Source organism: Myotis lucifugus, unplaced genomic scaffold (assembly GCF_000147115.1).
Source record: "Myotis lucifugus unplaced genomic scaffold, Myoluc2.0 scaffold_1, whole genome shotgun sequence".
In the NCBI taxonomy this organism is placed as follows: domain Eukaryota; kingdom Metazoa; phylum Chordata; class Mammalia; order Chiroptera; family Vespertilionidae; genus Myotis; species Myotis lucifugus.
This window is the reverse complement of record NW_005871049.1, coordinates 12,259,735-12,276,824: the sequence shown is the minus strand read 5'-3', so window position 1 is coordinate 12,276,824 and position 17,090 is coordinate 12,259,735. Positions and strand designations below refer to the sequence as shown.

General features: G+C 41.4%; 1 protein-coding gene across 1 annotated transcript in view; it reads right to left on the bottom strand.

Annotated features, from left to right (window-relative positions):
- Positions 1 to 7,630: 7,630 nt before the first annotated feature.
- RAB33B (RAB33B, member RAS oncogene family) overlaps positions 7,631 to 17,090 on the bottom strand; it is a 13,748-nt gene continuing 4,288 nt past the window's right edge. Inside the window, exon 2 of the mRNA XM_006081701.3 lies at positions 7,631 to 10,398. Within this exon, the coding sequence (XP_006081763.1) occupies positions 9,958 to 10,398 (441 nt within the window). The 3' untranslated portion in view covers positions 7,631 to 9,957. The remainder of the gene's footprint in view (positions 10,399 to 17,090) is intronic.

The window sequence follows — 17,090 nt, the reverse complement described above, 5'->3', positions numbered from 1 at the left end:
GGTGTGTAAGGACACCTTCACCTCAAGCAGCTTCCCAGTTTCTTCTAGACTCTGGAATCTAGCTCGTAGTCAGAGCAGAGTAATATAGTTTCTCCAAAACAAGGAAATCTTAAGTCGCTTTAAATAAAAACTGGAGCTGTATTCAAGCTTACCATGTGAACAGGATACACCTGAGGGGCAGTGTGTCCATCCCACACCTAGAAATTGTTCCCTACAAGGAAACTAATTTATCCCAATAAGATAGAGATATTAGAGACATTTCTAAAGATTTCTTTACACAGTAGAACAATTCACAGTAGAGCATGTATGGGGGGAAGGGTCGTTAAGGTGGGAGGGGAATACCACTTATCTAGGTAAGACTTGCATCACGTAGGACACAGCCCAAAACCTGAAGACAAGTGACCCTGAGCAGCCAATAACCATTTAGAAGTTCGTGCCCTTTGCTCTGTAGAACTGCCCCAACACAGCCACCATAGATGTCAGACTCCAGCCTCAGAGCCTCTGCCCCAGCAAGATGTGAGAGCCAGCAAGAGACGGACGGGAGAAGCATTAGAAAAATGCAGCCGGTTTTCTAGAAGGCTTTTCCAGGTTTTCAGCACCGTAGCTTGAAACCTGTGACCTGAACCATCTCCGCCTGCGTTCTGCTCCTCAGCTTCAGCAGGCAGATCCCTGGGCCCCTCCCAGAGATCCTGCACGTGGACCGAGTCCTGGGCAGCACACAGAAAGCCTGCTGTTCCTGCTTTGCAGTGCAGGGCAGCGATGCTCAGAATGATACTCCTGAGCAATTAAGATCAAAGTAAGTGCTCTGCCTGGTGAAATGTAAAAGTTGCTCTCTGGGAGCCGTGTGCTGATCAGGGCAGAGATATCTAAAGTCACCAGAAAAAGGGGGGAAATGGCTCTCAAACCAGCAAGCCTTGATTTGATAAAATATCTTTAAAAGCAATCAGGATGTTTGCTTTTAAGGCAAAGTCCAATGCAGGAAGTGAAGAAAGTGGATGGGGACGTACATAAAACCAGACTGGCTGTGTGTGGATGATGGTTAAAGCTGGTGATGGTGACATGGGTTCATGCTCGTATACTGTGTGTTTTTATGTTTCCGAATCTCCATAATAAAAAGTTAAAGAAAAAAGAGAATGTTATTAACTACTAGAGGCCCGGTGCACGATATTTGTTCACTGGGGGTGGGGGGGGGGGGGAAGGGGAGGTATCCCTCAGCCCGGCCTACGTCCTCTCACAGTCCAGGACCCTTCGGGGGATGTCCGCCTACCGGCAGTTAGACATCCCTCTCGCAGTCAAGGGCTCTCACAGTCCAAGACCCCTCACTCTTTACTGGAGAGGCTTCCGCCACCAACACTGGGCTTGCCAGCTGTGAGCACAGCTTGGGGCTGAGCAGCGCTCCCCCTATGGGAGTGCACTGACCACCAGGGGGCAGCTCCTGCATTGAGCGCCTGCCCCCTGGTGGTCAGTGCACATCATAGCGACCGGTCGTTCCACTGTTTGGTCAGTTTGCGTATTAGGATTTTATTATATAGGATAAATATATTCAAACACCAGTGTCACAGGGGCCAACATTACCTGTCATAATTCTGCCCAAGTAATTGCCTTCCTTGAATTTCCCAGGCTCATTGGCAAACTAATCCCTACTGTGAACTAGATCTGTTAGCATTAAATGTTCCATGTATGTCAGTGAAAACTCCCTTGTTCTCATTCCTGGAGAAAGCATTCGGATGGTTCTAGGCGTATTACGAAGAATTAGAAAAAGCTTACCATCTAAGATAATATGACTGGTAAACCCACTTAAGCCAGGCACAGGTACGCACATACTGTCACAACCCACGGAGAGTGAATGCACAGCGAGGGGGTGAGGTTCACCTCCCACAGTGTGGCCTGCAGGATCAGGACGCCTGATTCCACATGTGCAAGGCATGTGTCCGTTTGACATCCAGTGTCCACTCATGTACTAAATATTAGCAAGGCTGGGTTTCTCTGACTATACCTACCTCATCTGTATTCCTGCAAACACAAAACCTCTAATGTCCTTCCCACACTCCAGCGAGTTGCCTCCACCTCTCCTGGGGTGCGTGTTCTTGTCATTGTTCTGTTTGATGAAACAATATTTCCTAGTATAACAGAAGACACTGTTATTTTAATTTTTTCTTCTCATTTTTAAAAAGACTTCTGTCCATTCTACTGTCTGTCTGATATGCTGGCACTCCCAGTGCCTTCAGCCGTGATGATGGCTCAGGTACACTTGACTTTGAATGCAAAGCTGGAAGAAGGCCTCACTACTATACACACCAGGACACGTGTGGCTGAGATCAGCCTTTCACGGGGCCCAGAACAATGAAGGGGCATGAGAAGGTCACCTTCAATTCGCGGTCAAAGATCAGGACGCAAGCCCTCTGAACTTTGTGCTCTTTAATGCCGTTTCCCCTTCACAAACAAATCCGATAAAAATTGCCCCTTCTACTGCACAGGCTTGTTTTAAGTATAATGCAGGTGGCTCCGGTGGCAGACACTGGATTCGCTACCCAAAAGCCATTCATTCACAGGCCATGTTTTCCTTTGCCTTCCTGTGCCTAAATATGCACATTCCAAGCCAAACTGGCCACCAGATCCAGTTCTGGCCAACGAGATGTCAGGAGGAGGGGCGGGCAGTCCCGAGTGGAGCCGTTGGCTGGCTTGCCCCCTTCTTCTCTTACTAGTACTCTTCAACCCACTTTCCATACAGCAACCAGAGTGACCTTTTAAAATAGTAAAGCAGGTCACACCGTTACTCTCCTGAAACCCTTCGATGGCTTTCCATTGCAGTTAGAATAAAATCCAAACTCTTCGCAGTGGACTGGCTCCCTCTGCCTCTCTGGTGTCACTCCGTTTTTCTCCCCCACGCACAGCAGGCCAGCCAGACCTTCTGTTCCTCAAACATGCCAAGCGTTTTCCTGGCTCTCGGCCTTTCCACCTGCTCATTCCTCTGCCCTGTGCTCTCCTCCAGCTCGTTGCGTGATCTGCCCTTTCAACTGTCAGCTTTTAACTCATACGGTCAGTGTCAGAGATGCCTTCCCTGACCACCGTGGTGTCTTAGAAGGGCCCCGCATTCACCCTCTACCTCGTCACCCAATTTGTTTCATTGTTATCTCTTACCCCAATCCAGTTACTCTGTGTATTTGTTTACTTGTTAGTTATCTTTTATCGCTGGAATATGAGCATCACTGGACTACAGCTTTTGTCTACTTTGTTTATGGCTAGGTCCTTAGCCCCTTGCACAGTGCCTGAAACATACAAGACAGCCATTCACTATTTGCTGAATAAATGAATGGTTCTTGCACCTCATCTTTTATTCATTACTTCTTCAAAGGCAATGAGAGGCTAAACAAGAGTTCATAGTGGGAATAACAAGTGCTTAACACAGGACATGCATGGTGGGTGGATGACTTCCAGGGAGGGGTAATCAGGGAAGCCAACGTGGTAGCAAAAAAGGGGGGGGGACAATTGTGATTGGCTGAGAGTGGAACGCACTGGAAAATTCTGTCTTCATCACTGCCCAATGGCTATTTGAATTGCCATGGCTGTACACACCTTAGGAACTCTCGGGAGAAGACATTTGGAAGTGAAGGTGACCTGGCCAGTCAAGGCAAAATGCCTGCTTCCTGCAGACTCAGCATCACATGCCGGGTGAGGGGGCTCTTACTGTTCATTTAAATTTCTCACCAGCTGACGTAGCTGAGTGGTTGAGGGTCAACCTATGAACCAAGAGGTCACAGTTAGATTCCTGGTCAGGGCACATGCCCGGGTTGCAGGCTTGATCCCCAGTGCGGGGCATGCAGGAGGCAGCTGTTCAATGATTCTCTCTCACCATTATGTTTCTATCTCTCACTCCTTCTCCTCTCCGAAATCAATAAAAATATCTCTTAAATAAATAAATTCCCATTTCTTTTTCTGTCCTCTCCTCACAGGCCTCCTCTATTCAAACCAACTGCTGATTCACCTCCTGCAGCTCTTCAAAGCACTGATTAACACTTCACATTCAGTCTCTCTCTGCAGATGTGTGTGTGTACAGATGCTCCTCTGCCTACCGTGGGGTTCCGTCTGCTAAACCCATCACAAATGAAAATAGCGTAAGTGGAAGATGCCTTTATACACCTGACCTACCGAACATCATAGCTTAGCTCAGCCTGCCTTAAACGTGCTCAGAACACAAAGGCTATTTATAATAAAATTTTTAATATCTCATGCAAATTATTATGTGACCATTCTAAAATTTAAAAATCCTAAATTGAACTCTCGTAAGTTGGGACCATCTATGTATATAAAAACACACACATATATATTTATCATTTTGCAGAAATTTTTGAAAGCAGGTAGTTGCCATGCTGAGTGGTTTACAAATGGAAACACTTAAGGGAAGGGGATGAGTGTGTAGGAAACAAATGGCATTCAAAGATACTGACCGCAAAGAGGTGCAAACTATTATCCACAATCAAGGCTGCTATGAGCAGAATAAATGAGCCTAGCTCCCCTCCTTTCCACCATAGAGTTGGTATTAATTTGCAGACATCAAGACACTTCACCCCTAAATACTTATACAGATATCTCCTAATTTTCTCCCATTTAACCTCAATACCATTATCACAACTAAGAAAATCAATAAGCATTCCCTAATACCATCTAGAACACAGATTATATTCAAATGTGCAAGAACTCTTTCTTTTGAAGGTCTCATTGCACATCATATCAAATATATTAAAATATATCCCTAGCACTGTTTTTCTGAAAATTTGTTTTAATGATTTAGCTAAAAATAAACCATTTATTTTGTAATCAGCTAATCTCTCAGCAAGCATGGTACATGGTCCTTTTGAAGGGAAATAATTTAACCTATTGATTTAAAATATAATTAATGTGGGTTTTTGCCATGGCCGGTGTGACTCCCGTGCACCAAAAGAGCACTGGTTCAATTCCTGGTCAGGGCGCATACCCAGGCTGCAGTTCAGTCCCTGGTGGGGTGCATATGGAATCGATGTTTCTCTCTCACATAGATGTTTCTCTCATGTGCTCTCTCTCTAAATTCAATAAAAATGTATTGTTAAATATATATAAAATTAATGTTTTATGAATATTAATGTTATCAATTGATAATGCCTGCATAATTTTTAGTTTATAGACATTTAATTAAATGTTTCTTAAATGTTGTTTTCGTATTTTGGGGTCAATCCTTTTTTATTTTTTTTCAGGTCTTCAGAATTTGCCTTGGTCCTAGGCATGGTGCAGAGCTGCCTACCAGCTTGCCAGGGCAGGAGATAGGAGAGGGTGACTCATCCTGTGGCCTCCAAAATAGAAATGGATTTCAAGCCACAAACACGTCTGCCTCCTTGAGGCAGCCGCCAATGCCCAAGTTCCAAAACCTGGGCTGAAGCAAGGCGTCCTGAGGCTCAGAGGGGAAGAAAGGGTGAGAGATCAAAGCTGCTTCTAGGAGACAATGGTTTCCTCCGGTGCAGCCCAGCCTCAATGGGTCCCCTCTGAGGGGAGGAGGCTCTGAGACAGTAGTTACAAGATGTAATCTGAGAAGCCGCACTGGTCAGAAACTCCAGGTTGGGACCCACAGTTTGGAAGAGTTTGGTAGCTTTTTGTTTTGTTTCTGCTGTGGAGGATATCTGAAATCACGAGTATCTAATTTAAATTCAATTCATAAAACCTACTCTGGCTGTAGGAAATTTAGGGATGATGGCTCTCATAAGACAAAAATACAATAGAAAGTGGAGAAGTCTGTATTAGACACTTTCTCAATTGAAGGAGTCCTATTTATGCTTCCAAGAGGATTTCATTAATATAAGTCAACCTTAATTGTGTAAAGGCATAAAAAAAGACAGGTATTATTATAATTGACCCCATTTTGCAGATGGGAAAACTGAGGCTGAGGGCATTAACAAATAGATCCAACTGGTTTGTAGAGGTCTTGCTGAGATTCAGTTGGTGGAGTTGGATGAACCTTGCTTGCCATGATGATTAAAGAGAAAAAGATGAGGATTTCAAGTATTTTAAGTGTGTGTGTTCTTTTAATAAAGAATTGCCTTTTTTTTCTTTTTTTAAGCTTAGCAAAGGAGTTAAAAGCAGAGTGACTTCATTTTTACTTTCATATAACAAAACTCCCAGAAGACGCATGTTCTCAGCAAAGTCTGAATGCAATACTGCGATGGATGGTTTCATGCTGGGCATGAATTGCTCGTTTCCAAGAAGCATCACTCAACCATCACATCAGGAATGTTTTTCCTCTTAAAAGCACTTGGAGCCAAATTGTTAAAGAATCAAGAGGAATCACTTAAGAATATAAGGGATCATCAAATGGTGACACTTTAGGGAAAAGGGTGGTTGTGGAGGAGACAAATTAATCAAAAGCTAGATGCTGACTGTGAAGATGTGAAAACTATTCTATGAAATCAAGGCTCCTAGAAGCAGAATTAATGAAAGTAGTTTCCCCCGACCCCACAGTAATATTCTAGGGAGAAATGGAATGAAAGTGGGGGAATTAAATATGCTTCATTATTTTGAAAACACTTCATGATCTATTTCTAAATCCAGTGTATGCTGATACTTGCATTTAATGACTGTCAAAGTCACAGGGGGGAAAAAAGACCACACAAAGATCCTCGGGTCCAAATAGAAGAACATTATCAACCGGGCTTATTAAACCTGAAAATGGAGTTTCCAATCCAGCCCACCAACTACACTAAGGTTTTTACTGGAATTCATTTGCTATATTTCCCTATCCCCAATTCATTCTTAAAAACTAACTGGATGTTGCATTGACATTTTTTTAAAATATATTTTTTATTGATTTTAAAGAGGAAGGGGGAGGGAGAAACATCAATGATGAGAGAGAATCATTGATCGGCTACCTCCGGCACACCCCACACTGGGGATTGAGCCTGCAACCTGGGCATGTGCCCTGACCTAGAATCAAACCATAACTTTTTGGTTCATAGGCCAACACTCAACCATTGAGCCATGACGGGCGGGCTGCATTATGTTAACAAATAGATCTAGTGTAAGTCTTAGTTTGAAACATTTTGAAACAGAATGGGAAATTCAACTTTTAAAATGCTCAGATAGGAGCCCATTTACAAGTGACACAGATTTCAGAAACAAAGCCCGGCAGATGGGAATATTTCCCAACAGTCACCAGGAAGGGATAAATTGTGTTTGTTTCTCTAAAACTAACACCTGCCCTAGCTGGTTTGGCTCAGTGGATAGAACGTTGGCCTGTGGACTCAAGGGTCCCGGGTTCGATTCCGGTAAAGGATACATGCCCAGGTTGCAGGCTCAATCCCCAGTGCAGGGCATGCAGAAGGAAGCTGATCAGTAATTCTCTCTCATCATTGATGTTTCTCTCTCTCCCTCTTCCTTCCTCTCTGAAATGAATAAAAATATAAAAAAATAAGTAAAACTAACTCTTAAAGTGGCATAGTCCTTAGTATGAAATACATCCCAGACACCTGTCCTCAGAGAAATGATGAACAATTTGAATCGTGTCATTTTGTGAAAGAAAAGGCCCAGCCCATCTTTCAGTGGGTTAAGTCTTTCTCTGCCATAAGATACCAGGGAATCATTTAAATGGCACCAAAAGAAACACAACTTCTTTACAGTAAAGCTGGTTTATTGAACTTCATGAGGGAAATGTTACAGTGACATTATTCCACAACAAAAGCATTGTTTAGATTTCATAAGGAAACAGCAGTACACTGTCAATAAAGCATTGTCATCCATAGCTAACTACATCAGATTCTGGGTTAGCTTCCTCTGGTGTTCTCAAATGGGCATCTCCAACACATATCTGATGTTTTCCATTAATGGTCACAGTTCAAATAAATTCACAAAGGAGTTACAAAATGTGTGATTTGTGCTTTAAAATTAATAGTTGTTTGATAGTCACCATTTTGAACATGATTTCTCAATAGTCAATGAAGTATTTTATAAACATTTTAGAAAATATCTAAAAGCTGTGTCCATTCAATTAATATGTATGCTCTTTTAAAGAACAAAACATACATAGAAAAAGTTAAAATAAATCATTACAAATGAGATACAAATAGCTTTAAATTAATAAATATTAAAGTGAAAAAATAAGTCCTTTCACAGAACTATAGAGACTACTTCCTACTAAGTTTTTACAAAAAGAAAGTTAATTTCCTTTTTTAAAAACCATTCATAACATAATGAAAAAACATAAATGTGCTTGAAAAGTCTGTAAACTTTCTTTCTCCACTCTAGAAAATGTTTTGAAAAGCAATAAACAGATTCCTTTCTTTAAAAACAATCACACCCATCACAATTATTACAGTTGTCACTGTTTCACTATAAAAGTACAATAAACATTAATTTACATAAAGTCAAATCATTTTTAATTTTGGCATAAGAAAAATGAATTAATCTCTCTAAACACAAGTAAAACTCACTTGATTTCCTTAAGCTCTAATATTTAAAACTGAACAATTATTTTCTATAATTATTTTTAGTTAGTTCATTTAATATAATTATCTCATTTTATAATTAAATTATCCAGTTAGGACCACCATGATGATAAATCCAAAAATCCTAAACTAGATTAGATACATATTTAATTGGTTTCCCACATTCTGAAAATATTGTAAGTACAATCATCTTTTGGCTTGATTTCCTCTAAAATGATCAAGGACAGCAATCCATCAGAATGAGTCAATGTGCACATTTCAGTCGAAATTCATGGCTTACATTCCATTCATGTAATAGTTTCATATGCAAGCTTACTATTTTCTATGTGCAAAGTCTTAAATTCAAAGTGAAAATATTTAGGGTAAAAAAACTTTTGAAATGTTCTTTGTCCCACTGAGGGACAGACAAGATTTTTCAATATCTAACTTGATTTTTATACTGAGGAGGAACAGCATGTTGTGCCCATAAATTTAAAGATTTTAAAAATGGATGTACTGTAACACAATACTATTCCAGGAATATATGTACACTCATAGCAATTAGAGGTGTATTCTCAGAGCTACAATCCAAATGGAAGATGATATGTTAATTCAGCCTTGAGTCATTAAGTTGTTTGGGGGTGGGGGCAGCAGGAGATACTATCCCAGAGACACATCTTGAAATTACCAAAAGCTAAGACTGTCTCCTGTGATAGCCAGGAACCATATTTACCTATATTCCCCCAAGTTACAGCAACTCGTATGCTTTCGATTCCTTTTTTTACTGTTTAAAGATTTCATAATAAAATATAAAGCACCTTATGTCACTTCATTTGCACTAGAATTTGACTTGTTTTTGCGTAATTTTAATAGAATTTAGTAAGAAAACAATTCAAATTACTCTTAAAAATAATAATGATCTCTGCAGAACTCATTGGCATTGATTAGAAATATTAAGTATCTAGAACTCTTGGGAAAGTCCTTTAAGAATTGAGACATTCTATGCCTTCTCCTCCCACTGGAACTAAAGTTTGGCTCTAAAATGTACCAATAGTAATGCAATTAATCCACTAATAATACAAAAAGAGAACTCCAAGGAGAGGCAAATACAAGTTCTGATCCTACTGAGAATATTTCCCAAAGGACACACCATGAAGTGTGCACTAAACCCTTCATATTGTTTTCCATCTCAGGAACACAGGCCTGAACAGTCAGACTCTGAAACCCCATCGTGCTCTCATCTGAAGCCTCCCTCACTGGGCTCTGATGGGAAGATGCTCTGGTCACCCTACCTTTGCTTCATTTTCAACCTCACCTGAAAACCAACGTTTTTCTTGTGTTGTCAGTGGCGATCCTGATTACGTAAAGACCAAATACAGAACTGAGCATGACGATGATGAACAGTGACGTGCCAGGATGATCCATTATATCTGAGAGTACATCTTACGACTATCACTGTTATACTTCGCAAGTATTTCTTTAGTCAAAATCCCAGTCTCATAAAGACTGTTACTTAGCACCAGCACGTCATCGCGGGCTTTGGTTCAGGCTTCAGGGTAACTCCGTTATCAGGGGGTTGACTAAGCATTAATGGTTTGTGGCTCTTAAGCTTATGAGCCAAGGTCATAAATATGGCTTCCACGTGATCATTATCATTGGGGTTTTTAGCAGAGGTTTCAAACAAAGGCATACTGTGCGTGTCAGCAAATTTTTGTGCCAAGTCTGTAGGAACCTGAATGGCACTTCTTAAGTCACATTTATTTCCAACGAGAATCCGTGGTATATCATTGGCTAGCAAATGCTGTTTGCATTCTTCTATCCAAGATGGCAGGCTATGAAAACTAGCCATGTTGGTCATGTCATACACGAAGACAACAGCGTGCACGTTTCTGTAGTAGTGCTGCACCATGCTCTTTCTGAAGCGTTCCTGTCCCGCTGTGTCCCATAGCTGGATCTGAAATAAAAATGAGGAAATTGAAATTTCAATTTCAAAGAGGAAATTTCATTCCAATGATTCATATTGAAAATCTAAGTCACCTTTGCATGGTCTTTAGTACTTCTTCACTTATATTACTTAGTTCCCTTCCATAATGCCTTTTCTGTGTTATTTATGGGATCTACATTTCATGATGCTAGTCTACAAACCTCGTAATTAATGCAAGTAACGGAATATTTCAATTGAGCATTTAAATCTCAGTAAATCAGATCTGACTGGATGAAATTTTGCTTCAAAAAATGATTTTTAAAATATTAAGAGAAAACTATATCAGATTTTAACAAACATTGTCTAATTGCTATAAATTTGGTTACTATATGCCCTTGTCTACCTTTCACAAGGCTAATTTAAAATAGTAGACTTGTCCAGGCCTGTGTTTCTCAGTGATTAGAGCATCGGCCCCCACAAAGGGTCACAGGTTCAATTCCAGGTCAAGGGCATGTATCTGGGTTGTGGCTTGCTCCCCGCCCTCAGTTGGTTGGGGCAAGGGCAGGAGGCAACCAGTTGATGTGTCTCTTTCACATCAATGTTCCTCTCTCTCTCTTTTTCTTCCTTCCCTTTCTCCTGTTCCCTCACTTCTCCCTTCCACTCTCTCTGAAAAGCAATGGAGAAAATATCCTCAGGTGAGGATTAATAAAAATAAATAAATAATAATAATAATATAATAGACTTAACACAGATATTAAGAGTCATGGGGTCTAACCCCCAAATTAACAAATATATACATTCTATGAAATCCAGGCCCCCTTGAAATTTTTTTAAATCTAGAAAATTACTTATCTATCCCAGACATCTCTACCAACAAAACTATTACACTATCTCTTAGTGGAAATATGGGGGAATTGAGGAAATTTATATCTAAAACTAAATATAAGTCATATGTTCTTATCTCAAAACACTGAATTATCCTGCCTTTGTTTATTTCCTAAAAAAAAAAAAAAAAAAAAGGAGTTACTAGTAAATGATGAGGGTTTACTGGTCACAGCAGAAAATACTAGAATCATATTTGCTTAAATAACTTTTAACTGAAAGATGTGTACAATTTATAGATATTCAAAGTATGGACTAGAAGCCTAAACTGGTGACTTCTCATAGAGCAACAACCAAGGAGATATTGTAAATGGTCCTTAGTAAATGCCTCGTTAACTTAGTAATTACTTTTACGGCTCTCCAATAAAGTATGAAGTTATTATTTCATACCTCTTGTTTCCCGGATATCTTGATGTAATTACAATGCACAGAGTTTTGAGCAGGATTGATGGGAAGAGGAGTATGGGTGAGTCAATCCCATCCCAAAATAAAACAAACAAAGGTTGTCTTAGGAATCAACATCCTCCTCCTCATTACTTACATTGACGGAGGACTTCCACAGTTCTTCGAGGCAGGTCTAAATTCTGTGTAATTTTTTTTTTTTATGTTTCATGGATGTAAAAGAGATACATGGAAAACATAATAAGACAGAAATAAAGAGGGAAATTGCCTTAAAGACAACCATTGTTAATATTTGGGTATATTTCCTTTTCATGGGCTTTTAAAAGAACTTATAGACTGTGCTTCAAACATTACAAATCATTCTTCATTGATGATATCACTTTTGAATACCTGAGCCACAGAAAATGCTATTAAAAAGAAAAGATCAGCTCCAATTTTTTTGGACAGCTTTTACATGAGTCATCCACATTATTTCCAAATTATCTTTCTAAATGTTAAAGATACAGTTTGAAGTGGGCTTTTTTAATTAAAAAAAAAAAAAACCACACACCTGAGATATAATTCACATATCATAAGATTTACCCTTTTAAAATATACAATTCAGTGGTTTTTAGTGTATTCCCAAGGCTGAGCCATTATCATCATTATCTAATTCCAGAATATTTTATCACTCCAAAATAAAACCTATACCCATTAGCAGTCACCCTCTTTCTTCCCCTGGGTGGTATTGAGGATAAACAGGAGAGGCAGGTTTGCCAGGAAAGATGGATTCCTTCAGACATTTGAGCAAAGGAGGGTTGTCCAAACAGCCATGTCTAGAAGACAATAGGAAATGCAGAATGACAGAGAAGGAGAGAGGTCTGGCCCAACCAAAGATCTGGAAGTTATCTTAGTAGTAGAAGTGACAGCTGAAGTGAAGAGACGACTCCTAAAGGAGAGAAGGCAGAAAGAAAAGCAAGTAAAGGGACATCCTGGGTCTCCCCTGGATTCCCTCTATGAATCATACACACAGGGTGTCCCAAAAAGTGTGCACACACTTTGAATAATTATAAAGGCAGTATGTATTAAAATACATTTTCAAAATGTAATAGAAATCAGCTGTTAAAGTGTGTATACATTTTTGGGGGACACCCTGTATATAGTACTTAGGAACAGATGAACAAATATAGATTTCATGACATTTCCTAAAACGTCACTGCTCAAAAAAAACCAAGGGAGCAGCACAGGGAAACACCGGAAATTGCTGCCTCGCACAACCACTTCAAAAATACAACTAAAAGACAAAACGGACATCATCCAGAACCACAGGAAGTCTGACTGAGTGGAAATTCTACAACTAGAAGGAAAGAGAAAAGCACACACTCAGAGGAGGTGCGGAAGTAAAGTGCAGAGGTACGGAGGAGCACGTGAAAAGGGCTGGCAAGTGAGGACACAGTTGTCTTTTTCAATCGGGAGGGAGACACACGCTCCCGACGGCCTTGGACTCCAGTTCTGGGCGAGTCTCTGAGCACCCAGACTCATACTGGGAGAAACTGGACTTTCTGGCATCAGTCGGAACTCGAGGGCGGCTTTCTCTCAGAGGTGCTTGCAGTGATTTCCGGGACACTGAGACTCGGGGCCTCTTAGGGTAGGACTGAGGAGCAGCCATAGCTGCTTACTCCGCCCTGTTGATCCCCTGAGACCCCGCCCCACCCAAGCTGTGCGCAGAGGCTTCTGCATAAGAAAGGTCTGGCCCTTTGCAATCTGAAAATTACCTAACAAAATGCAGCTGGGTCAGAGAGACCCAGAACTTCCAAAAGAAGGCCCAAGGCCCCACAGCAGCTTGCATTGCTTCACAGCTGGGCCTCATCTGGGAACCTCCAAACCCGAAACAAAGAAGAGGAATCTGCAGATCTCTCCATAGCTCCTGCTGGGTAGCCTCAGGCAGAGGCGAAATTAGCACCTCCTTAGAGATCCAAGAGCCAGTGTACCCAGTGGTCAGAGTGGGACCATCCAGATTACAACTCCTCAGATCCATAAGGGACACACTCAGGGGGCAGACTCAGTGAGCACTAAAGCCCCACTGAAGCAAGTCTTGCCCCAGAAGGGTGTCTCCAGCACAGAAGTTCTCCCACTGTAGACACAGCTGATTCTTACAGCCAATTGGCCTGGAGGTCAATTCCTCCCAGTGATACCTACAACAATCAAGGCTTAACTACAACAAGACTGTGCACAAAGCCCACAAAGGGGTGCACCAAGAGTGTCCACCTTAGATAATTGGGGAGGCTGAGCCACTGGGCCCTAGAGGACACCTAGCACAGAAAGCCACTCTATCAACACAGGGAAGCATAAAAAATGCGGAGACAAAGAAACAGGTCACAAATGACAGAAATGGAGGAAAGCAAACTACAGGATATAGAATTCAAAACCACACTTTTAAGGTTTTTCAAGAATTTTCTAGAAACCGCCAATAAACTTAGTGAGACCCTCAAGAAATCTAGTGAGACCCTCGAAGTTATGAAAAAGGACCAACTATAAATTAAGCATACACTGACTGAAATAAAGGATATTATACAGAGTTCCAACAGCAGACCAGAGGATCGCAAGAATCAAGTCAAAGATTTGAAATACAAAAAAGCAAAAAACACCCAACTGGAAAAACAAAAAGAAAAAAGAATCCAAAAATATGAAGACAGTGTAAGGAGCCTCTGGGACAACTTCAAGCGAACCAACATCCAAATTATGGGGGTGCCAGAAGAAGAGAGAGAGCAAGATATTGAAAACCTATTTGAAGAAATAATGACAGAAAACTTCCCCTACCTGGTGAAAGAAATAGACTTACAAGTCCAGGAAGCGCAGAGATCCCCAAACAAAAGGAATCCAAAGAGGACCACACTAAGACACATCATAATTAAAATGCCAAGAGCAAAAGACAAAGAGAGAATCTTAAAAGCAGCAAGAGAAAAACAGTCAGTTACCTACAAGGGAGTACCCATACGACTGTCAGCTGATTTCTCAACAGAAACTATGCAGGCCAGAAGGGAGTGGCAAGAAATATTCAAAGTGATGAATAGCAAGAACCTACAACCAAGATTACTTTACCTAGCAAAGCTATCATTCAGAATTGAAGATCAGATAAAGAGCTTCATAGATAAGAAAAAGCTAAAGGAGTTCATCACCACCAAACCAGTATTATATGAAATGCTGAAAGGTATCCTTTAAGAAGAAAAAAAAGGTGAAGATACAAATTATGAACAACAAATACATATCTATCAACAAGTGAACCTAAAAATTAATAAAAAATCTGATGAACAGAATAAACTGGTGAATATAATAGAATCAGGGGCATAGAAAGGGAGTGGACTGACAATTCTCGGGGGGAAAAGGGGTATGGGGGGTGCAGGAAGAGACAGGACAAAAATCGTACACCTATGGATGAGGACAGTGGGGGGGTGGTAAGGGCAGGGGGTGGGGTGGGAACCAGGTGGAGGGGAGCTATGGGGGGGGGGGAGAGGAACAACTGTAATAATCTGAACAATAAAGATTTAAATAAAAAAAAAATAAAACATCACTGCTATAAAACATGTTCTCTGAAAATTTTCCATTCCACAATTACAATTATTTAACATGCCTGGCTGTGGTGGCTCAGTGGTTGAGCATTGACCTATGAATCAGGAGTTCATGGTTCAATTCCCAATCAGGACTCATGCCCAGGTTGAGGGATTGATCCCCAGTAGGGGGTGTGCAGGAGGCAGCTGATCAATGATTCTCTCATCATTCTCAATGATCTCTCTCTCTCCTTCTCCCTTCCTCTCAGAGATCAATAAAAATATTTTTTAAAAAATTTTAACATAATATCTTATTTTTATCAAAAAAAAACCAACAGCCCTAACCGGTTTGGCTCAGTGGATGGAGCGTTGGCCTGAGGACTGAAGGGTCCCAGGTTCGATTCCGGTCAAGGGCATGTGCCTTGGTTGCGGGCACATCCCCAGTGGGGGGTGTGCAGGAGGCAGCTGGTCGATGTTTCTCTCTCATCGATGTTTCTGACTTTCTATCCCTCTCCCTTCCTCTCTGTAAAAAATCAATAAAATATATTTTTTAAAAAACCAACAAAATAAAACAAAGTCTAGAATGTCATTTTATTAGTAAAGTAACAGAGCTTTCCAGCTTCCACTTTAAGATGAAATAACAGAGTGCAGAATCTCAGAGGGAAGGTGGGGGAGGATGGGTGGGTGTGAGGTAACCAAGGACCTTGTATGCATATACACAGACAATAGGGTGCTGGAGACCTGAGCTGGAGGAGGGGGGGCGTATTCCTTGAGGGGATCAATGGGGGGAAAAAAGGAAAATTAAAAAAAAAGATGAAATAAGAAGAAATGTCATTTCAGATTAAACTGGTAATTTTCCAAAGAGAAAATATAAACATGGTATAAACAGCAGCACTTAAGATGTATTAACAGGTTAACAAAAAAGAAGCAGAAACAATACGTGGAATAAAGCTCTTCTATGTCACTTCAGTTTTTTCTAAACACTCTAATAATGAACAAAATAAACTAACAAAACAGAAACAGACTCATAGGTAGAGAACAGACTGACAGCTGTCAGAGGAGAGAGGGGTTTTGGGACTGGGTGAAAAAGGTGAAGGTGAAGGGATTAAGCAAAAAACAAACAAAAAACTTATAGACTTGGACAAAAATATAGTGATTACCAGAGGGAAAGGGGGTGGGGGTGAGGGGAGGTAGAAAAGGACATGGGGGATGATGGAAGGAGACTTGACTTAGAGTGGTGAACACACAATCCTATCTAATAAAAGAGAAACATGGTAATTAGCCGTACGGCTGCTACCCTTCCCATTGGCTAATCACTGAGATATGCAAATTAACTGCCAACCAAGATGGCGGCCGGCAGCCAGGCAGCTGACGTGAACAGGGAGGCTTGCTTGCTCCAGTGACGGAGGAAGCCAGGTTCCCCGCCTGCCTTGCCGGCCTCTCAGCTGCTCTCAAGAAACATTGTAACAAATATAGAAGCTAAACCAAACCCCAGAAACCTGCTTTAGTCAGCCTGGCTTCAGCCAGCAGGACCGCAACATTGTTTCAAACACAGAAGGTAAACAAAGGCCAGAAACCTTGCTTTCAGCAGCCGAGGCCTCAGAGCTAAAGCTGGCCCAGAATTTAAAAAAAAAGAAAAAAAGGAGCGGTTGGGAGCTTCAGTCACCCGCCAGCCTGAAAACAGCCCTCAGCCCCTCACCCAGACTGGCCAGGCACCCCAGTGGGGACCCCCACCCTGAAGGGGGTGTGACCAGCGGCAAACAGCCATCATCCCCTCACCCAGGCTGGCCAGGCACCCAAGCGGGACACCCACCCTGATCCAGGACACCCTTCAGGGCAAACCAGCCGGCCCCCACCCGTGCACCAGGCCTCTATCCTATATAGTAAAAGGGTAATAGCCTCCCAGCACCG